The following is a 17,235-nucleotide window of genomic DNA, read 5'->3' as shown; positions in this document are numbered from 1 at the left end:
AAGAAACCAAGGCTCCTTGGAGAAAATTACTGATTCTAGCCCCAGGGCAAAGCAAGAACGGAGTGAGCCAGAGATACTTTTTTTTTTACTTTTTTTTGATGGGTTGATTTTTAGAGAGAGGAAGGGGGAGAGAGAGAGAAAGAAAGAGAGAGACATCAATTTGTTGTCCCACTTATTTATGCATTCATCACTTGCTTCTTGTTGGTGCCCTGACTGGAGATTGAACCCACAACCTTGGCTTATCAGGACAACACTCTAACCAACTGAGCTACCCTGCCAGGGCAGCTGGGGACATTTTAGGCCAGAAAGGAGACTCTCGAAGAGTAATGGAGTCCCATCAAAAAGACACAACAGGAACTAGCTGGCAAGGACAATCACTAGCCACATTTGGGACAATCTGCTTATCAAAATTAGTACTAATTTGACTAACATTTTGAATAACTAAAAATATATGAGTCTATAATGATATTCATAAAAAAGAGAATTAGAAAAAAGGAAAACTATTCTCAAAGGAAGAAAGTCAGCTAATAAAGATCAAATAATAGAATGAGAAAAAACACTATTTTATAATACCCAGTGTAATCATAGATTCCAGCAGGATTATCAATAGATTCTAAAATTATTATATCATACACTCTCTCTGCAGGTTACTTACTGTACCAAAAGGGGAAAAATGTGTATATTTATATTGTGATATGTGGCAGCTAGCAAAATTAGCATCACTAAGAGTGAGGCAATCTGAGATTCTGTGCCTTGTAATCTGATGCAATAGGATGCAATGTGATATACACAAACATATTTGTCAAAATTGCTTAACTTGAATCTAACTTCAGTTTACAGGAACTGTCGATATATAGAAGGGGACAGAGGAACAAGTTAAATGGCCTCGAGAAAACAATAAGACTAATTTAGAATGTGGGATATTCTATAACACAATTGGCCAGAATGCTTCAACATATCCGTGACATGAAGAAAAAGCATGATTGTTCCAGATTTTAAAAATGACACAATCAAAAGCAATTCATAAACCTCAATTAGCTTATGTTTTAAAAAGCAGCAATAAAATATAATCTTAAGACGAACGAAGCAATTGGAATCTGTACTGAATATCAGCCGCTAGGAAATCCTGTTAAGTGTCTGGGATGTGACAGCGGCGCCGTGACTAACAGGACAGGCGGGTGCTCTCACTCTCAGGAGATGCGTGCTCAGCATTCAGGGCGAAGTGCAGTGAGGTCTGCCATTTACTGTGAGTGGTTCAGCCACAAAAAAGTGTATGAAAATATAGAGATAACGCTGAACATTTGCTGAATCTGAGGGAGAGTTAAATGAATGTTCACTGTTTTATTCTTGGTACTTCTCTCTACATTTGAAAATTTTCATAATAAAGTTGTTTTAAAAAAAGTCTTCTGACAGACATTATATCTATAATTTAATTTTAACTTGAAAATTATAAAACAAAGCTTAAGACTAAAAGTAATTTCCTCCAAACAAAAATATGACAGAACCCACACCACCTATTCTATAAACTTTAAAAACAAACAAAAATAGCCCTGGCTGGTGTGGCTCAGTAGATTGAGCACCAGCCTGCAAACCAAAAAGGTTGCTGGTTTGATTCCCAGTCAGGGCACGTGCCTGGGCTGCAGACACAGGCAGGTCCTCAGTTGGGGGCATGCGAGAGGCAAGCGATCCATGTATCTCTCACACATTAATGTTTCTCCCTCTCTCTTTCTCCCTCCCTTCCCCCTTCTCTAAAAAACAAAAATCTTTTTTAAAAAGCTTTCTTTCTCTCCTTGAGTGATCAACACAGGCTCAAACAGTGCTCATAGTAGCCTGGAAACAAAGATAAAGTAGCAAACAAGAATCGAAACTACAAGGATGAGAAGCTGAAAGAGGGATCTGTAGGAGACAAGAAAAAAAAACAACAGTAAAAACAGAGACTGAAAGACTCTAATCATTAGAATGTGTATCAAGCTAAAAAACATCTATGAGATTGCTCTAGTTTTTTTCTTTAAAGCTTGTATGACCTGTACTCTCAAAATCCTCCAGTGATTTGTTACATGGTTAAAAAGAAAAAAAAAAAAAGGAGGGGGGACAGGGCTTTGCTAGTGTTAAGGACCTTGCAGTGGAAAGAATATCCTAGATTATCAGGGTGGGCCCAATATATAATCACATGGGTCCTTAAAAGCAGGGACCCTTTCCCAGCAGTGGTCAGAGGGAAATGTGACTATGGAAGAATGGTCAGAGAGATGCAACACTGGTGACCTTGAAGACGGAGGAAGGGGACAGTGAGCCACAGAATGTGGGCAACCTCTAGAAGGCAGAAAAAGGTAAGTAAACAGAGTCTCTCCTGGAACATCCAGAAAGAAATGCAGCCTTGCCAACACCTTGATTTTAGCCCAGTGAGACTCATCTCAGACTTCTGCAGACCCAGTAAGATAATAAATTTGCCCCGGCTGGTGTGGCTCAGTGGATTGAGTGCCAGTCTGAGAATCAAAAGGTCACTGGCTCAATTCAGGGCACATGCTTGGGTTGCGGATCAGGTCCCCAGTTGGGGGCATGCAAGAGGCAGCCAATCAATGTTTCCTTCCCTCTCGTTCTCCCTCCCTTCCCCTCTCTCTAAAAATAAGTAAATAAAATCTTTTTTTAAAAAATTAATTTGTGTCGTTTTAAGTCACTGAACAAAAACTCTTCATAATGAAGTACAAGTACAGAGTTCCAGTTTTGCAAAATGAAGCGCTCTGGAGATGGGCGGTGGTGATCACCGCACAACAGCGGGCATGCGATCTGGGGAAAAGGGGGTTCTAGGGCAGTGACCTCGCAGGGGCATCTTCTAACTGGGAAGGTCATGGTAGGTGGTCACAACCAAGGCCTCTATCTTCTTTAGTAAGAGGTTTTTAAGCAAGCCCTGTCTGTTGTTCTTGTGCCTCTAGGTTAATACACCTTTGAAATACCAGAAGTAATACCCCTTGAAGAGAGTATTAACCCTCAAGAGAGCACATAATCTTATTAAGTATCCCACAATCCAATCCCTGCCTTGCTTTCTCCCCACCTCCACATAATCTTCCTTACATTCCCTCCTTAATTTCAAATGCACAAAAGAAGCTGCAAAACAGTTATTCTCTGGAGCATTTGAGATCTTGCTCAACATATGTCATCAGTTTGGTTCAAACAAACTCTTATAAAAATTCTCTACAGGTTTAGATGCTACTTACATTGACACATTCATGCCACTGAACACGGTTAAGAGGGTAAATTTCGTCATGGGTATTTTACCACAAAAAAAAAAAAAAAGTTAAAGAAAGAGAAAATAAAAGAAACCAGAACTGGATGATCTCAAAAATTCTCAGCCTTTCCAGATGGCAAAAGATGCTAAAATTAAAAAATTCGCAATCAGAAAAGCGAGCTCTAAAGGAAAAGCCAAGGATGTGACTGTGCAACCTTTACTTATAAGATCTCACAAACACCGAAAGGTCAGAATACGCAGTCACACAAAGGGCCCTTTCAAGAGCATAAAGGTGTGCCTCGCAGATCCTCTCAATCAAACCAGAGGGTCCCTAGGAAGCTTAAAGGTATTGTCCCTCAGCCTTCTCAGCAAGAGATCAAGTACAGAAGGGTTTTTCTTCAAAAGATTTGTATATGTGGCTTTTGTCTAATGAAGTAAATCCCACTGAAATCCACAGAAGACCCACAAAGTTCTTGAGAAAATTATGTTGGCAGCCCTGCTAGTTTGGACTAAAAGGGGCACAGTTCAAAATGAAAGGAGGCTGTCAGACCCTCCAAATTCTGCTGGCAGGAAGCAGGCAGGATAGAATGATTCAGGGGCTAACATATGCTGTTCTTGATGAAAACGGAAGGGTGGCCAGACTGAAGCCAGTTACCCAGGGAGCAGAGCCCTAGCAGCCTTCAGGTACCTTGCAATCCCCCCCACCTTGGTGGCTCCCTCCACGTTTTGCTGTCTAACCTGCTTTTCTGACCCAGGTCCTTTCTTATCTGCCCATTTTTACAGCCCTCCTTAGGATCCCATCCTGCTCCATCCTCCTTGTCTGTTACCACCCAATCCCACTCCTTACCTACCTTAAAAAGTTTCTGGGAGTGTTTAATCATAAAAGCCATCCCATTGTTTAACTTTGTGATATTCTCTTGAAGGTCATTTGCAGTGACCTATTCAGAGAAAAACAAAAACAAAAGGGGGATTAAGAGTTGGCAGATACTCCATTTACTTACCAATAAGCTTATTCTTTTAAAGTCATGAGATTTCCACTGGAATGACATAATCTAGAGGAATCGTGTGTCTCCGCAGTGACCAGGAAATCCTTAAGAACCAATCTTCATTTCCTGATTCTGCTTGAGAGTTAGACATGCAAGCAGAGTTGCTAAAGATCTAGTCTGAGAAAAGGTCAGGAAGAACAGAGTCTATACGAGCACCAAGGACACTGCCTCTTCAGAGAAACTGGAGTTTCTCCAAAGACAAGAGAACTGTCACTACTAATTGATACCAAAGGGTTTCTTAAAAGCACAGTCCAATGGCCAATGATTCCCTTCTCCTGTTTCTCCTGCCTCTGTTTTAAGCACTTAAGCATCTCTATTATCCCAAAGCCACCCTCAACATGTATCTTTACTACTTAATTTTTGCTTTTAGCAAGACCTCTTATACACTTCTCTTTACAGGCACAGATTACTCACTCCTCTTCCGCAGTTTCAGTTAGATGGTTCTAAAATCCTTACTATGGACAGATGTTGGTGAGTCCTTTCTTCTCATCATCCAACCATCCTCCCACCCTCAGCCCCGCCCCCACCGACCTTTCTCTGGGGAGAGGATCTTCCTGGCCTGGCACTTTGTATTTTTTTTTCCCACTAGTTACTTGGTAAGTAAAATGTATCACATAACCCCTTATTTATCTTCCTTTTCTCATTCTTATATCCCCAAAATATTTTATAAGTCAACTATATCCATCTATTTCTATTATCTTTCCAACCACCTTGTCAGGTAAGTGGGAAAGGTACTCTTATGCCCAACTTACAGAGGAGGCAGCTAAGCATGGAAAAGGTAGAGAATACAGGCCACGGCTCGTTTGCAGCTTCCAACTCCAGTAACCTGGCTCCCAAGCCCATCACACAGTAAAACCTGTATTATAAATGGTCAGGAAGATGAACCTATGTACCTCTAGACCAAGAACCAGGTCAAAAGATTTTAGATAATTTATTTTTCATGTAAGTCTTTGAGAAAACCATGTTCTCAGTGATAAGCAGCACATTCAGGATAGTTAGGACAAAGCAGGATTGTTCTATGCGTCCTCCAAAAGCTTAGTGACATTATTCTGTAAGATTAAACAGCTCTATTTTTATTCATTTATTTATTTTTTAGAGAGAGAAAGGAAAGGGGGTAGAGAAAGAGAGAAACACTGATTTGCTGTTCCACTTATTTACGCATTTACTGGTTGATTTCTGCATGTGCCCTGACCAGGGATGGAACCCTCAACTTTGGTGTACTGGGACAACACTCTGAGCAAGTGAGCGACCCAGCCAGGATCAAACACTTCTATTCTGAATTTATACCATGCGATCTTCAGGAATCAATTTGATTTCCCAAGACAGCTTTCATGTTAAGAAGGAATTTATATTAACCAGTCAAAATGAGTATTCTTGTTTATTTAGTAGCTACAATTTCCCACTGAGTTTCCACTAACAAATTGCCATTCAGGTTTATCAAAGAGTGAGGTTAACAAGAATTGGCTCCCTCAGGTTTGATGACTCTTAAACGAACTAATAAAGTTAGTCCCTAAACTTGTTAAATGAAAGACGACCTTGGACCCTTGATGGCCTCACCAAGGAACAGTCACAGGATAAGGCCCAGCCCGAGAAAGTCTCGCAGTCTTTGCTCTTCCCCTGAACACTCACATTTTTTGGCCACAGGACATGGGGTGCAAACATAAGAGCTAGGTTATAGGCAGACATCTTATTCTTATCTTGTTTCTTTGCTGTCTGGTACAGGAGATCAAGCAGCAACTTCAGCAGGTTTCGATTGGGTGGAGGGAGAATAAGGAAGAGCAACTGAAGAGCCTCGATTTGCCGCGCCTTATCTGGTACATTGGTCTTGTTTCCTTTGTCATCAAACTGCGTCAAATCTTGAAGACAAAAGAGATGGTTGCAAAGGAGGGATAAAATACAAGCAAGAAAAGGACATTATTGTCCTTACTATTCCCCTCCCCTCAACTCCAATCAAAAAGAGAAAAAAGAAAAGAATCCTGCATAAAGAGATTATAGCATAATGTAATAACAAAATAATATCAATACAATTTAATTATAAAAAGAAAAACCCAATCAAAAAATGGACAAAAGACTCCAAAGAAGATATACAAATGGCCACTAAGTATACTCAGTATCATCAGCTATCAGGGAAATGTAAATCAAAACCATGAGATATTACTTCATACCCACAAGTATGGCTACAATCAAAAAGACTGACAATAACAAGTTTTGACAAGAATGCTGAGAAAATTAAATCCTCCTACACATTGCTGGGGAGAATGTAAATTGGTACAACTACTTTGGAAAACAGTTTGAAAGTTCCTCAAAAAGTTAAACACAGAGTTACCCAGCAATTTCACTCCTAGGTGTACACCCAAGAGAAATAAAAATACGCCCACACCTACCTTTCATAATTCTACTCCCTCCACTTTTCCTCACCCAGATACTTGTCGTTAAAGGAAATGTGGGAGTGACTTATGCCCGGATACCAGGACAATCTGAACCAGGCAGCTCCTCAGGCAGTCAGAGTCACGGTTCCTCCCCAAACAGACTACACAGGTTGCCAATCAAAACAGTCCCCTGGATAATCGAACTTTCGAAGGACACAGATGACTATTTGGGTGTAATTCATATCGACCTGAAAATGATCGCAGCATGTTGTCTAAGCTGTTGGACTGCAACAGCAAGTCCAGGTTTAGGAAAAACAGATTCCATTTCTAGAAACTGTTCCCTGTTAATAGGAAATCAAAAATAAAAATCCCTTCTAGTGATCAGCAAGGCATAGCAAGTACTACAACTGTGCCACACCTCAGTATGAGCTCAAAGAACAGTGAGTCATGGGGTGATGAAGGGGAGGGTGTCAAATACCTTCCTAAATTAACTCAGTGGGAAAGCAAAAGCATTCTTCATGTTACCCTTATAAAAAGAATTTATCAATATTTTCTATACCTTTTTCAAAGATTCAACAATTTTATTTCTCTCCAAAATAATTGTAAAGTTATGTAACATTCTACTAATATTTTCTCATTTGTATCATCTGGATTATTACGAGTAGTGCTAAAAAAAATCTAATCTTATTAGGTTTTAGAAATTCAACTTGATTTTCTTTTCAGTAGTAAAAATTATTGAAAAGAAAAAATCTTATATTTACTTTTCCTAGCATTAGAAGCAAGAAGTGCTCGCTTCGGCAGCACATACACTAAAACTAGAATGACAGAGAGAAAATTAACACAGCCCCTGCACATGGCTGACACGCAAATCCATGATGTGCTCCGTGAAAAAAAATCCGAAGAGGGAAATGCTCACGGGTAGGAAGACCAGAGCAGCACGACAGCTGTGCAACTGAAGAAGGAACTCTCTGCCACACAGGCACATAGGAGGATGGAGAACCGAGGGGCTGAAAATGGAACATTCTCCAAGATACATTAAGTAAACATAAATAAATAAATATAACAACCTAGCATCTCATAGAAAGAGGGAAAAGGAATATCCCTAAGTATTTGTAAGTCTATAAACTATCTCTGGAAGGCTACGTGAGCAATCATAGCATGGTTTGCCTCTAGGAAGAAAAACCAGGTGCTGGGGAACAAGGGTGGGAGAGAGTCTTTCCACTGTACACTCTTTTGAACACTTTGAACTTGAACCATGTGCGTGTGTTGACTATTTAGAAAGCAAATAACATTATTTTTGAAAAAACAAACTTCAAGGAGGATAAATGGTAATGGAAAAAATTACAATAAAAAATAAAATAAATTAAAAACAAACTTCCTTGGGATAATGTGAAGATGATGTATAAAAGAATTGTACACCTGAAACCTATATAATTGTATCGACCAATGTCACCCCAATAAATTCAATTTTTAAAAAATCCTAGGGAAAAGAAAAAAAAACTTCCAAGAGTAGAGATGATCTCAATTAAGGCATAACAATACATAGCAAAAGCTTCAAACTAAGGCAAATGTACCAAACCTATAACCATCTTGGTTATGTGAATTGATCCAATGAAAGCATACATTTATTAAGCAGCTAAATATTCAAAGTACTATACTAAGATCCCTGAGGAATAAAAAAATAAATAAAACTCAGATTTTATCTCCAAAGAAACTAATTTTGCCCTGGCTGGTGTGGCTCAGTGGATTGAGTGCTGGCCTACAAACCAAAAGGTCGCTGGTTCAGTTCCTAAGCAGGGCACATACCTGGGTTATAGGCCAAGTCCCCAGTGTGGGGGCATGAGAGAGGCAACAGATTGATGTATCTCTCATACATCGATGTTTCTCTCCTTCTCTTTCTCCCTCCCTTCCCCTCTCTCTAAAAATAAATAAATAAAATCTTTTTTTAAAAAAAAGTTAATTTAGCAAGAAAAACATTTGATTAAATCAAATTTAGCTGGCCAATACTTATGAGTACCCAGAGAAGTCCAGAAACACCATGAAGTTTTAACCAATATTAGGAGAAGTATTTTTTTCTTTTTTCTTATTTTGTTTTGTTTTTTCTTTTTTTCTTTTCTTTTCTTTTTTTTTTTTTTTTTTTTTTTGGTCTAGCTATGGGTTACTAGTTTTTTTGTTTTTTGGGTTTTTTTGTTATTGCTGTGGGTTACAAACACAGAAATTCCAAAGGATTTTACTAAATTGAAAGAAATGTATTGACAACTCCATCTCACCTCCCATACTCACCAGCAATTTTGAGGTGCGCATGGAAATGTTTATGTGTCAGCAAGGGCTCAGGTAACTCTCCTAGAAACATCTTCAACAAGGTGGCAACGTCATTTGAGTGAAACTCCCCTGATTCCAAGTCAATGTCAGTTCCGTTATTGAGAGCATCCCTTAAAATCTGCTGTCGGACACTATTCCCTGGTACTCGAAACAAACCCTCTACCCGCAAGTCTGTTTAGCATGAGAGAAAACAGGGGACATGCAAAAAGGAAGCAGAAAGAGAAAGTATGATTAAAATAAGTTATCTAAAAGGCTACTTTATACTTGAAAGTCCATGGAGAAGGTTTCTGCCCATTTTCCAGAGTAGTTTAGCACCCACCAGCCCCTGAGGAGACATCCTGAGCATCCCTGAGCACCTGGAGACCTCCCAGACCGAGCCGGTCCCCCCAGGAGTCGTTCAACATCCTGAGGCATATCTGGAGACTGACTCTAACCTAAACAATAGAAATGAGCTTGAAAAATAAACTGGAAGAAAAGACAACTCTCCCTAGAGGCCCCTTCCCTTTGCCATCCGAGACTTTGTTTGAAGGGGCTGAGTTTGTATGTGGAGGTTTGTTGCTGCTACAAGCAGTTTCCCAGCCGAAAACAAATCTAGAGTCTCTGTGTTTCCTCTGGAACTGGAACTCTAACCTGTCAGATCACCTTCTGTCTAAGATTCCTGGAACCTTCACATCACCCCAACTAAACTATGCTTCCCTCCCAACCATGCTCTAAACGAATCTCAAGGGATAAAAAAGACAGAACGTGCAGTTTTGGTTTGATCTGAAAGAAGCATGAGAGTTATGTTTTCAGTTTGGGTGCATATTTATCTTCATATAACTCCCTAATTGAGGGACCAAGTTCAAATGCCTAAAGGGCCAGGCAGGTAACAGTCCATGAACGAGCAGGAACTGTAACGAACAGGAGAGCACATGCCTGTGCTCCGGCTGACGGTGAAGTGGCAGCAGGGCCCAAGGATGTCAGATCCTCCTATCATCCCAAGAAATTAAAAACCTGGATTTCCCCCATTTTAAAACACTGGTAACTAATTTTATTTTTAATTTAATACTTTGCCAGCCAAACAATATGTGAATGTAGATGACAAGCCCTTAAGCTGCCAGTTTGCAACCTCTGCTCTGGCTCCTGGCAGCGTCCCACATAGCTAGAATAAGCCACTTATTGATCACTGCTGTTGCCTCTATCACACAATGCCACACATTTCACATGCACTCGGCAGCGCCAAGCACTTAGAGCAGTGGCATGAGCAGCACGACTACTAAGAGAGAAAACGGGAATTACATGAAGAGTGTATTTTGATCAGAATTCTAAAGAGGAAAGTGTCTTTGGTGATAAATCATGCTCCCTTGAGTAAATGTTACAATTCTCTAGGGACAATGTATTTTTCCAGGAAAAATGTCTCTCGGAGCCAAGGGAAAGATGTGATTTCATAGACCCTATCTAATATATATACATCATTGAGAATAAAAACAAATCAATACATGAGATGAAATTTAAAGGAGAAGATATTTAGAAACATGCCACCTGAAAGTATCACTGATTAGTGGCTTTGTTGAAGGTTAATCAGCACACACTAAGTCAAGGATGGTAGCTCTCAGTAGAAAGCTGACAATTCTTCCTTAACAGAGAGCAACAAAATTTCAAGTAGTCTTACTTTTGTGTAGATACTCAATCAGCTGGTATATCTGGGCAATGCCTTCCTCTGTCAGTGGAGATCCAAATATTACTCCTTTTTCTAAAAAAAAAACAACAAATACGATAGGACAGGACCGTATTTTCCACAAATAGCACACAATCAGCATACTGGGGTCAGTGAAAAAACTGTTGGAGTGAAAACCGCTCAAGCATCCTGTGTCACAGTTCAGCGAATGCTTTCGCAAGGTCAGTAAACAGAAACCTCAGAGCTGGAAGCGCGCCAGAACACGCAATCCAAACACTCTCCATCAACTCTGCAAGTTTAATGTTAGACTGCAGGTTCCTTGAAGGCAAAGACCATCTTCTTATTTAAGTAACAGCACCTGAAATGGTGATACTTAATTTAAAAACAAAGAGGTAATAGCACCTCAGAGTCACAACTGTCAAAGCAGGACAGGTTATCCACTAGAGTCGGTACAGGGTCTGATCTGTCATAATGTTCAAACGTTTTGCTACCTTAATAATTTCCTTATATTTAATAAAATAAAAATAGTACGTCTTTAATATCTTATCAAAAGCAGCACTACACATTATTTTCTGGGAAGGTTTTTTGGGGGTGATTCATAGGTATTTGCTTTTTTAAAGCATTCCATGGAAGGAAACATTTGAGAACTAACAATTACAGTAAAAAAAAGAGAAAAAAAGTTCAAATTGTCTTTACTGTACCTCTAGCTGTATAACTTTGTATTCTTAAATATTATTTTAGTACAGTATTAGTAGGGCATGAAAATCAAGGTGCCCCTGATAAATATCTAAACTAATATGTCATCTCGCAAGGACCAATACATATTTGCTTCAGTTTATCTAGACTATTTTTATAATTTTTATTGTTTTAGTACTTATGAAAATGGAAAAAAATGACTGGTTTTGCTTTATGGTATCAGCAACTCCTCAATGAACATGCAGATGTGAAAAGTGGAGCCCAGGAAGCCACGGAGACAGGTACACCCTTCCCAGACACATCTCTTACCCTTCCGCTTGAGAGACATCAGAGACCGGAAGAAGCCTGTCGCCGCACCAGCCCCGCCAGGCAACTTCAGGTCCACTTCTCCCATCAGCTGAGCCAGCTCGGTTCCAGGCAAATCAATGAGCCTTGTGATATTGCTGACCACCAGCTCAGTGAACACCTCAGGTTTCTCGTGCCGGAGTTTTTCCACAAAAAAGTCAGGGTTGAAGATGATGGGCTGGCCTCGAAGGGAAGAGTCATTGCAGATAACAAAACTGCAGATGGCATCACTGAAAAACGTGAAACAGAACCTTGGGGGGATCGTTTTTATGTGCTTCTCATGCCCTCTCCCAACCATATAATTATTCACTCTTTCTGAGGGTTAATCTACACATTGGCCTTTTGGAAAACCTTATTCTTAATCTGTTCACAGCACAAAAGAAGACAATTTGGACTGGTTGCTGTTTAAGTTATACCCACCCAGATTCTCAGGAATTTAGTTTAAAGAAAAGACACCAGATAGCCTCTGTTTATATGACCTGAATTTGCCTCTTAATTTCAGGGACATAACATAGGAAGACACAGACCCTTTCAGCCTCCCAAATCTAGTAACATACTAGAATTGTTTTCACACAGACCCCATTTCCTTATTAGAACAGTGAAACCCGGAATTATGACTTGTAGAACATCAGACCTGCAGCTGTTCCCCTAGCACAGCAATGGGTAACCATCTGACTAAGGCCTTCTTGGGAGCACAGCCAGTGCTAGACAGTTTTTCCCATGCAGTGATCAACTGCCGCCAGCACCTCGTCCAGGCTCGTCTCAGACACCGCAGGAACCACGTGCCAGTAAGCATGATACTATTTAAGAGCTAAAACTAAATTTAAATAGTGTCATAGACATTTTAAAGCCAGTTACCCATAGGGTTCTTCGGTTCCTGGGTCCCTAACACAGGAAGGTATTTCTTTATAATCAACTCTCTTTAATTGAGCCAGGTACTCCTGAATTCTGTTCCTCACAACCAAAAAGCCTTCACTAGAATGTAAGGCACAGTACGTAAAATATAGATATTAATTCAGCCTTGCCCAGGTCCAGAAATAGGTTTTATTTAAAAATCCTTCAATCCTGGACGCCTCTGGCCCATCATCAAAGTGCAACCTTTTCTCAGACAGATTCTTCTCCCTGAGGTGCTTGGAAAAGTCTGTAGTATTTTGCTTCTAACTTCACGCTCCTGTCACTGAGTAATACTCAGCAGATACGTTCCGTTGGCCCCTGACCTTCGCTGGTTTTCCACCCCTCCATTACTTGGGCTGTACTCCTGGCAAAGCTCCTTCGACTCTCAGAAATAATTCGCTCCCCATTCTTTGTTTCCTAATGCCTGACTACTGTACCTTTTACTTTTAATATGTTACACATAAGAACTGTTACTCCATCTCTTTTAGCAGACCCATCACCGCTTGTTTGTACCCATTACCAATGATCTCTAATGGCTTGTTCTAATTCTTATTATATAAACAGTAATCTACTATTATATAACCGAAGAGCAGCTATAACACAAGCCAGAAAGGACAAGTAATCACATCTGTCAAGCAAGGTCGAAATTCACCGGACTCAGGCAAACATTCCCACAATAAACACAACCACAACTTAAAAGCCTTCCACAACACCGAGACACCAGAGCACTGTTCCAGGGAAGAAGACTCCTCTACATAATCAACATAACTGATCTGCCAACATCGCATGCATAATTTTTAATAATGGCATAATGAAAACAAAGTATGCGTAAACTTCAAAGTTCAGCTCTACTTCCTTGAAAAATTATTACATAATTTTAATCAACAATCCAAATCTTCAGTTAGTAGCTACTAAATTCCTTCTTTTTTAAAAATGATAATACATAATAAGAACTGACATAAAATTTAAAATTATGAATTTGGCTTAAAAATTCTCAAGCCAAAAAGTCATTAAAGAAAGAAAACTTATAATGCCTGTCTCCTCAACCTTTTTACACACTAAGGTAGGTTATTTTTCCTGTATAAATTTAAAGATGCCAATGATTATAATATTAGCCAATTAAAATCAAAAGCAACTTTATCCTAAACTGTTCACAATGTCAGCTTATTTCAGTCAAAAAACAGAAGTCAACATAAAACTACTGTTTATAATCACTGTCAATGAAAAATAACTACTCTACAGAGAGAGCCAGAAAATCATGAAATGTGCGAGCACTGAAGAGTCTTACAATTCATCGGTTTGAACTATCATTTTACAGATTTCACATCCCTTTTAATTCTGAAAAGCAGATTTCAGATCAAATAGTTCTAACACATAAATGTACATAAATAGCATCCATTATGTCCCTAAAATATAAATACATACTCACATGTAGCCTCCAGATCTTTATTATTATCCGGAGCAAGATTCAGTTAAGAGTCTAAAACTTGTACCACAGTTGACCCTATGGCACTGAACTGGATCAAACACACCAGCGAGAGAGGAGCTAGAAGACAGCTAGAAGAACAACAAAGTCCCAGCTACACTGTTTCTCAAAAGACTTCCTACCTGGCCATCACCCCCAAGTTCATTCCTTCCTAAGAAGGTAGAACAGGTAAAAAAATGAGTAAGTTCAAGGTTGCCCCTACCTATTCACAAAAAACACAAGAAAAAGACACCTTGGGAGTCCTAATACACAAGGAACAAGCAATCTCAGTTTCTTTTCCCCTTCTGCTTTTTCTCCCCTTCCTTTCCATGATCATTCACCCTTGTTTTGCCACACTTGAACTTCTTTAACTTAGTTTTTTTCCCCCTCTTCCTCACTTTTTCTGAGTAGAGCATCTGGCAAGGTAAGAGGTAAGAAAGAGAAACTATTTAAAAAAAAAAACAGTAAAATGGAAAGTAAGAGATGGAAAAGACAGATCTAGTGGGTTATGCTTTTAAATTATCCTATCACGAAGCCTGCTAATCCCTTTCCACAGAATACAGTATCCCACAATATAAAGCAGAGAATATCCAAAAGCACGGCTAAGAATTTAAGAGGTTCCTAGGAATAAAGAAAAAATACTATATTTAAGCAAATACAACTTCCTACTCTGCCGTATCTTATTTTAAAACTAAGTTTGTTGAAGTTCAAGAAAAATAAATTTCTTACAGAAAAGCTGAAAGCTTCTGATGAGGCATTGGTAAATGGAAGAAACAGGGAAAAAGCTTTCTCCTTGTTGTTGTGACAAAGGAACCCTCCTTTCCCTGCCCCATTAGAGCCTACACAAATTCCAGGCATGTTACAGGACACAAGGGCACATTATGGGGCCTGAAAGGCGGTACTTATTAGGACTGTAAGCACTCATCTGCAAAAAGGAACAAAACAGAAATTAAAAACTGGACCAGTTCATTGCATTTGCCAACACACAGAAGAAATTCAACAGTAGTCTCCCATGGCACTGGAAGTTGTATTAGCTGAAACAATCATGTAACGCAGGAGTATAAGGACAAGTAGTTTTATAAAACAGAAGGAAAGGTGATCCCTACCTCACATCATACACAAAAAAATAAATTCCAGGCAGAAACAAGATCTAAATACAGAAAGCCAATCTTTAAAAAGTTTAGAAAAGAGTATAGAAGAATAAATTAATGAAGCAGAGGAAAGGTTTCTTAAACAAGATAAAGAATACAGTCCACAAATAAAAGACAGATACATTGAACTACATTAAAATTTAAAATTTCTAAAAACAAATGACATTTTAAACAAAGTTCTTAAAAAATGAAGTCTCATGTCTGTGGAGAGAGGAACTGCATGACAGCAGTGGGAGAGGAACTTTTCACTGCATGCTCTTTTGTACTCTCTGGATTTTTGATTCATGTGAACATATCTATTCATAAAAAATAAAAAACAAATTTCAAACTTTAAAAGTAATAATAAAAGATGGACATAAACTGGAAAAAAAAATTGCCTTGCATTTAAAAGGATTAGCATTGAGAATTGATCAGTATGCCTAAAAGTTATTTTAAAAATACACTCGACTCTCTGACTGGCTTTATCCAAATACCATATGATCTCACTTATACACGGAATCTAATGAACAAAATAAACTGATGAACAAAATAAACTGGCAAACAAAATAAACTGATGAACAAAATAGAAACAGAGGCCTGGGTACATGGAACAGACTGACAGCTGTCAGAGGGAAGGGGGGCAGGATGGGGTAGAAGTGGGCAAAGGGAGGATTATCCATAGTAGTGTCGACAATAAAAACAAAGTTAAAAAAATGATAACAATTTGGAGAAATTTTGACCATTCTTTTTTTTTTTATTTGTCTTTTCTTCCTTTTTTGAGGAAGTCCAATTGTTCCACAGGTAACTGAGGTTCTGTTTATTCATTTTTCAACTTTTTGCCCTCAGTATTTTAGCTTGCATTTCCTTTGCTATGTCTTCAAGTTCATTAATCTTTTATTGTCCAGTCTCTAGTCTGCTATTAAGTCCATCCAGTTAATTTTTCCTCTCAGATATTATGTCAACTCTAATAATTACACATTTTCCTAAATCATTAATTTTTTTTGTCATTATGTTGTTTTATTTTAATGTTTGATCAAAGTGGCTAATGAAACCATGTAGACCTAGATTTTTCTGAGAAGGTTTTTAATTATATATTCAATTGATTATGTGTATCGGCTAGTCAAACTTTCTATTTCTTGTATTAATTTTGATAAGTTGTGTATTTCTAGGAATATGTCTATTTTATATAAATTTTCAAACTTTATCGACATAAGCTTGTTTATAATATCCTTGTGGGAACTTCTTAATGTGTCTGGGATCCACAGGGATGTCCTCCTCGTTGTTCCTGATATTGGTAATTTATGGTTTCTCTTTTTTAATGTATGAATCTGATTAAAGATTTATCAATTTTATTAGCTTTGTCAAGGTCTTGTTGATTCCCTCTATTATGTTTATTGTTTATTTCATTAATTTCTGCTCTTTTTTACTTCCTTTTTTCTACTTTCTTTGCTGGATTCAGGATAAAAGTAGCACCATCAATCCGTGGGAAATGGATGACCTTTTTACCAGACGGAAGGAAGGAAAATGGCAACTGACACCTATCTCACACTGTACACAAAGATCAATTCCAAGTGCATTGTATGTCTACAGGTGAATAGCAAAACAATAAACCTACTAGAAGGAAATACAGAAATATATTCTTAAACTTAAGGTGGGTAAATAATTTTTTTAAATTATTAACCATAAAGACAAACATTAATACATTTCACTTTATTAAAATAAGAACTTACAGTCATCAAAAGACACCATTAAGAAAGTGAAAAAGCAAGCCACAGAGAATGGGAAAGTATAACTGTAATATACATAGCCAAGAAAGGAAGGGCTCAAATCTTGACTATATTAAGTATCCCTAATAATCAATAAGAAAAAAACAATGACCCAACTGAAAAGCTGGCGTGAGATTTCAACAAAATCTCATAAAAAGAATAGCCGAGTGGCCAGTATATTCATGGAAAAGACTACTCGATATCATTAGTCATCAGGGAAATGCAAGTCAAAAAACAACGATAGACTGGCCTGGCTGGTGTGGCTCGGTGGATCGAGTTCTGACCTGCGAACCGAAAGGTAACGGGTTGGGTTCCCTCAGGG

General features: G+C 38.6%; 1 protein-coding gene and 1 non-coding gene across 3 annotated transcripts in view; one reads left to right on the top strand and one right to left on the bottom strand.

Annotated features, from left to right (window-relative positions):
• ARHGAP19 (Rho GTPase activating protein 19) overlaps positions 1-17,235 on the bottom strand; it is a 62,674-nt gene that overhangs the window by 25,579 nt on the left and 19,860 nt on the right. For both annotated transcript variants that reach the window (XM_024563178.3, XM_045197506.3), the window contains exons 2-6: positions 11,623-11,888; positions 10,612-10,692; positions 8,922-9,131; positions 5,899-6,125; positions 4,075-4,161 (exon numbers count right to left, since the gene is read on the bottom strand). In XM_024563178.3, the coding sequence (XP_024418946.2) occupies positions 4,075-4,161; positions 5,899-6,125; positions 8,922-9,131; positions 10,612-10,692; positions 11,623-11,888 (871 nt within the window). The remainder of the gene's footprint in view (positions 1-4,074; positions 4,162-5,898; positions 6,126-8,921; positions 9,132-10,611; positions 10,693-11,622; positions 11,889-17,235) is intronic.
• Positions 7,424-7,530, top strand: LOC112307117 (U6 spliceosomal RNA). Its single transcript, XR_002975021.2, has one exon. It is a non-coding gene; the product is annotated as a U6 spliceosomal RNA (small nuclear RNA).

The sequence above is a fragment of the Desmodus rotundus genome, chromosome 4, assembly GCF_022682495.2.
Source record: "Desmodus rotundus isolate HL8 chromosome 4, HLdesRot8A.1, whole genome shotgun sequence".
In the NCBI taxonomy this organism is placed as follows: Eukaryota; Metazoa; Chordata; class Mammalia; order Chiroptera; family Phyllostomidae; genus Desmodus; species Desmodus rotundus.
This window is presented reverse-complemented; position numbering and strand designations above follow the sequence as displayed.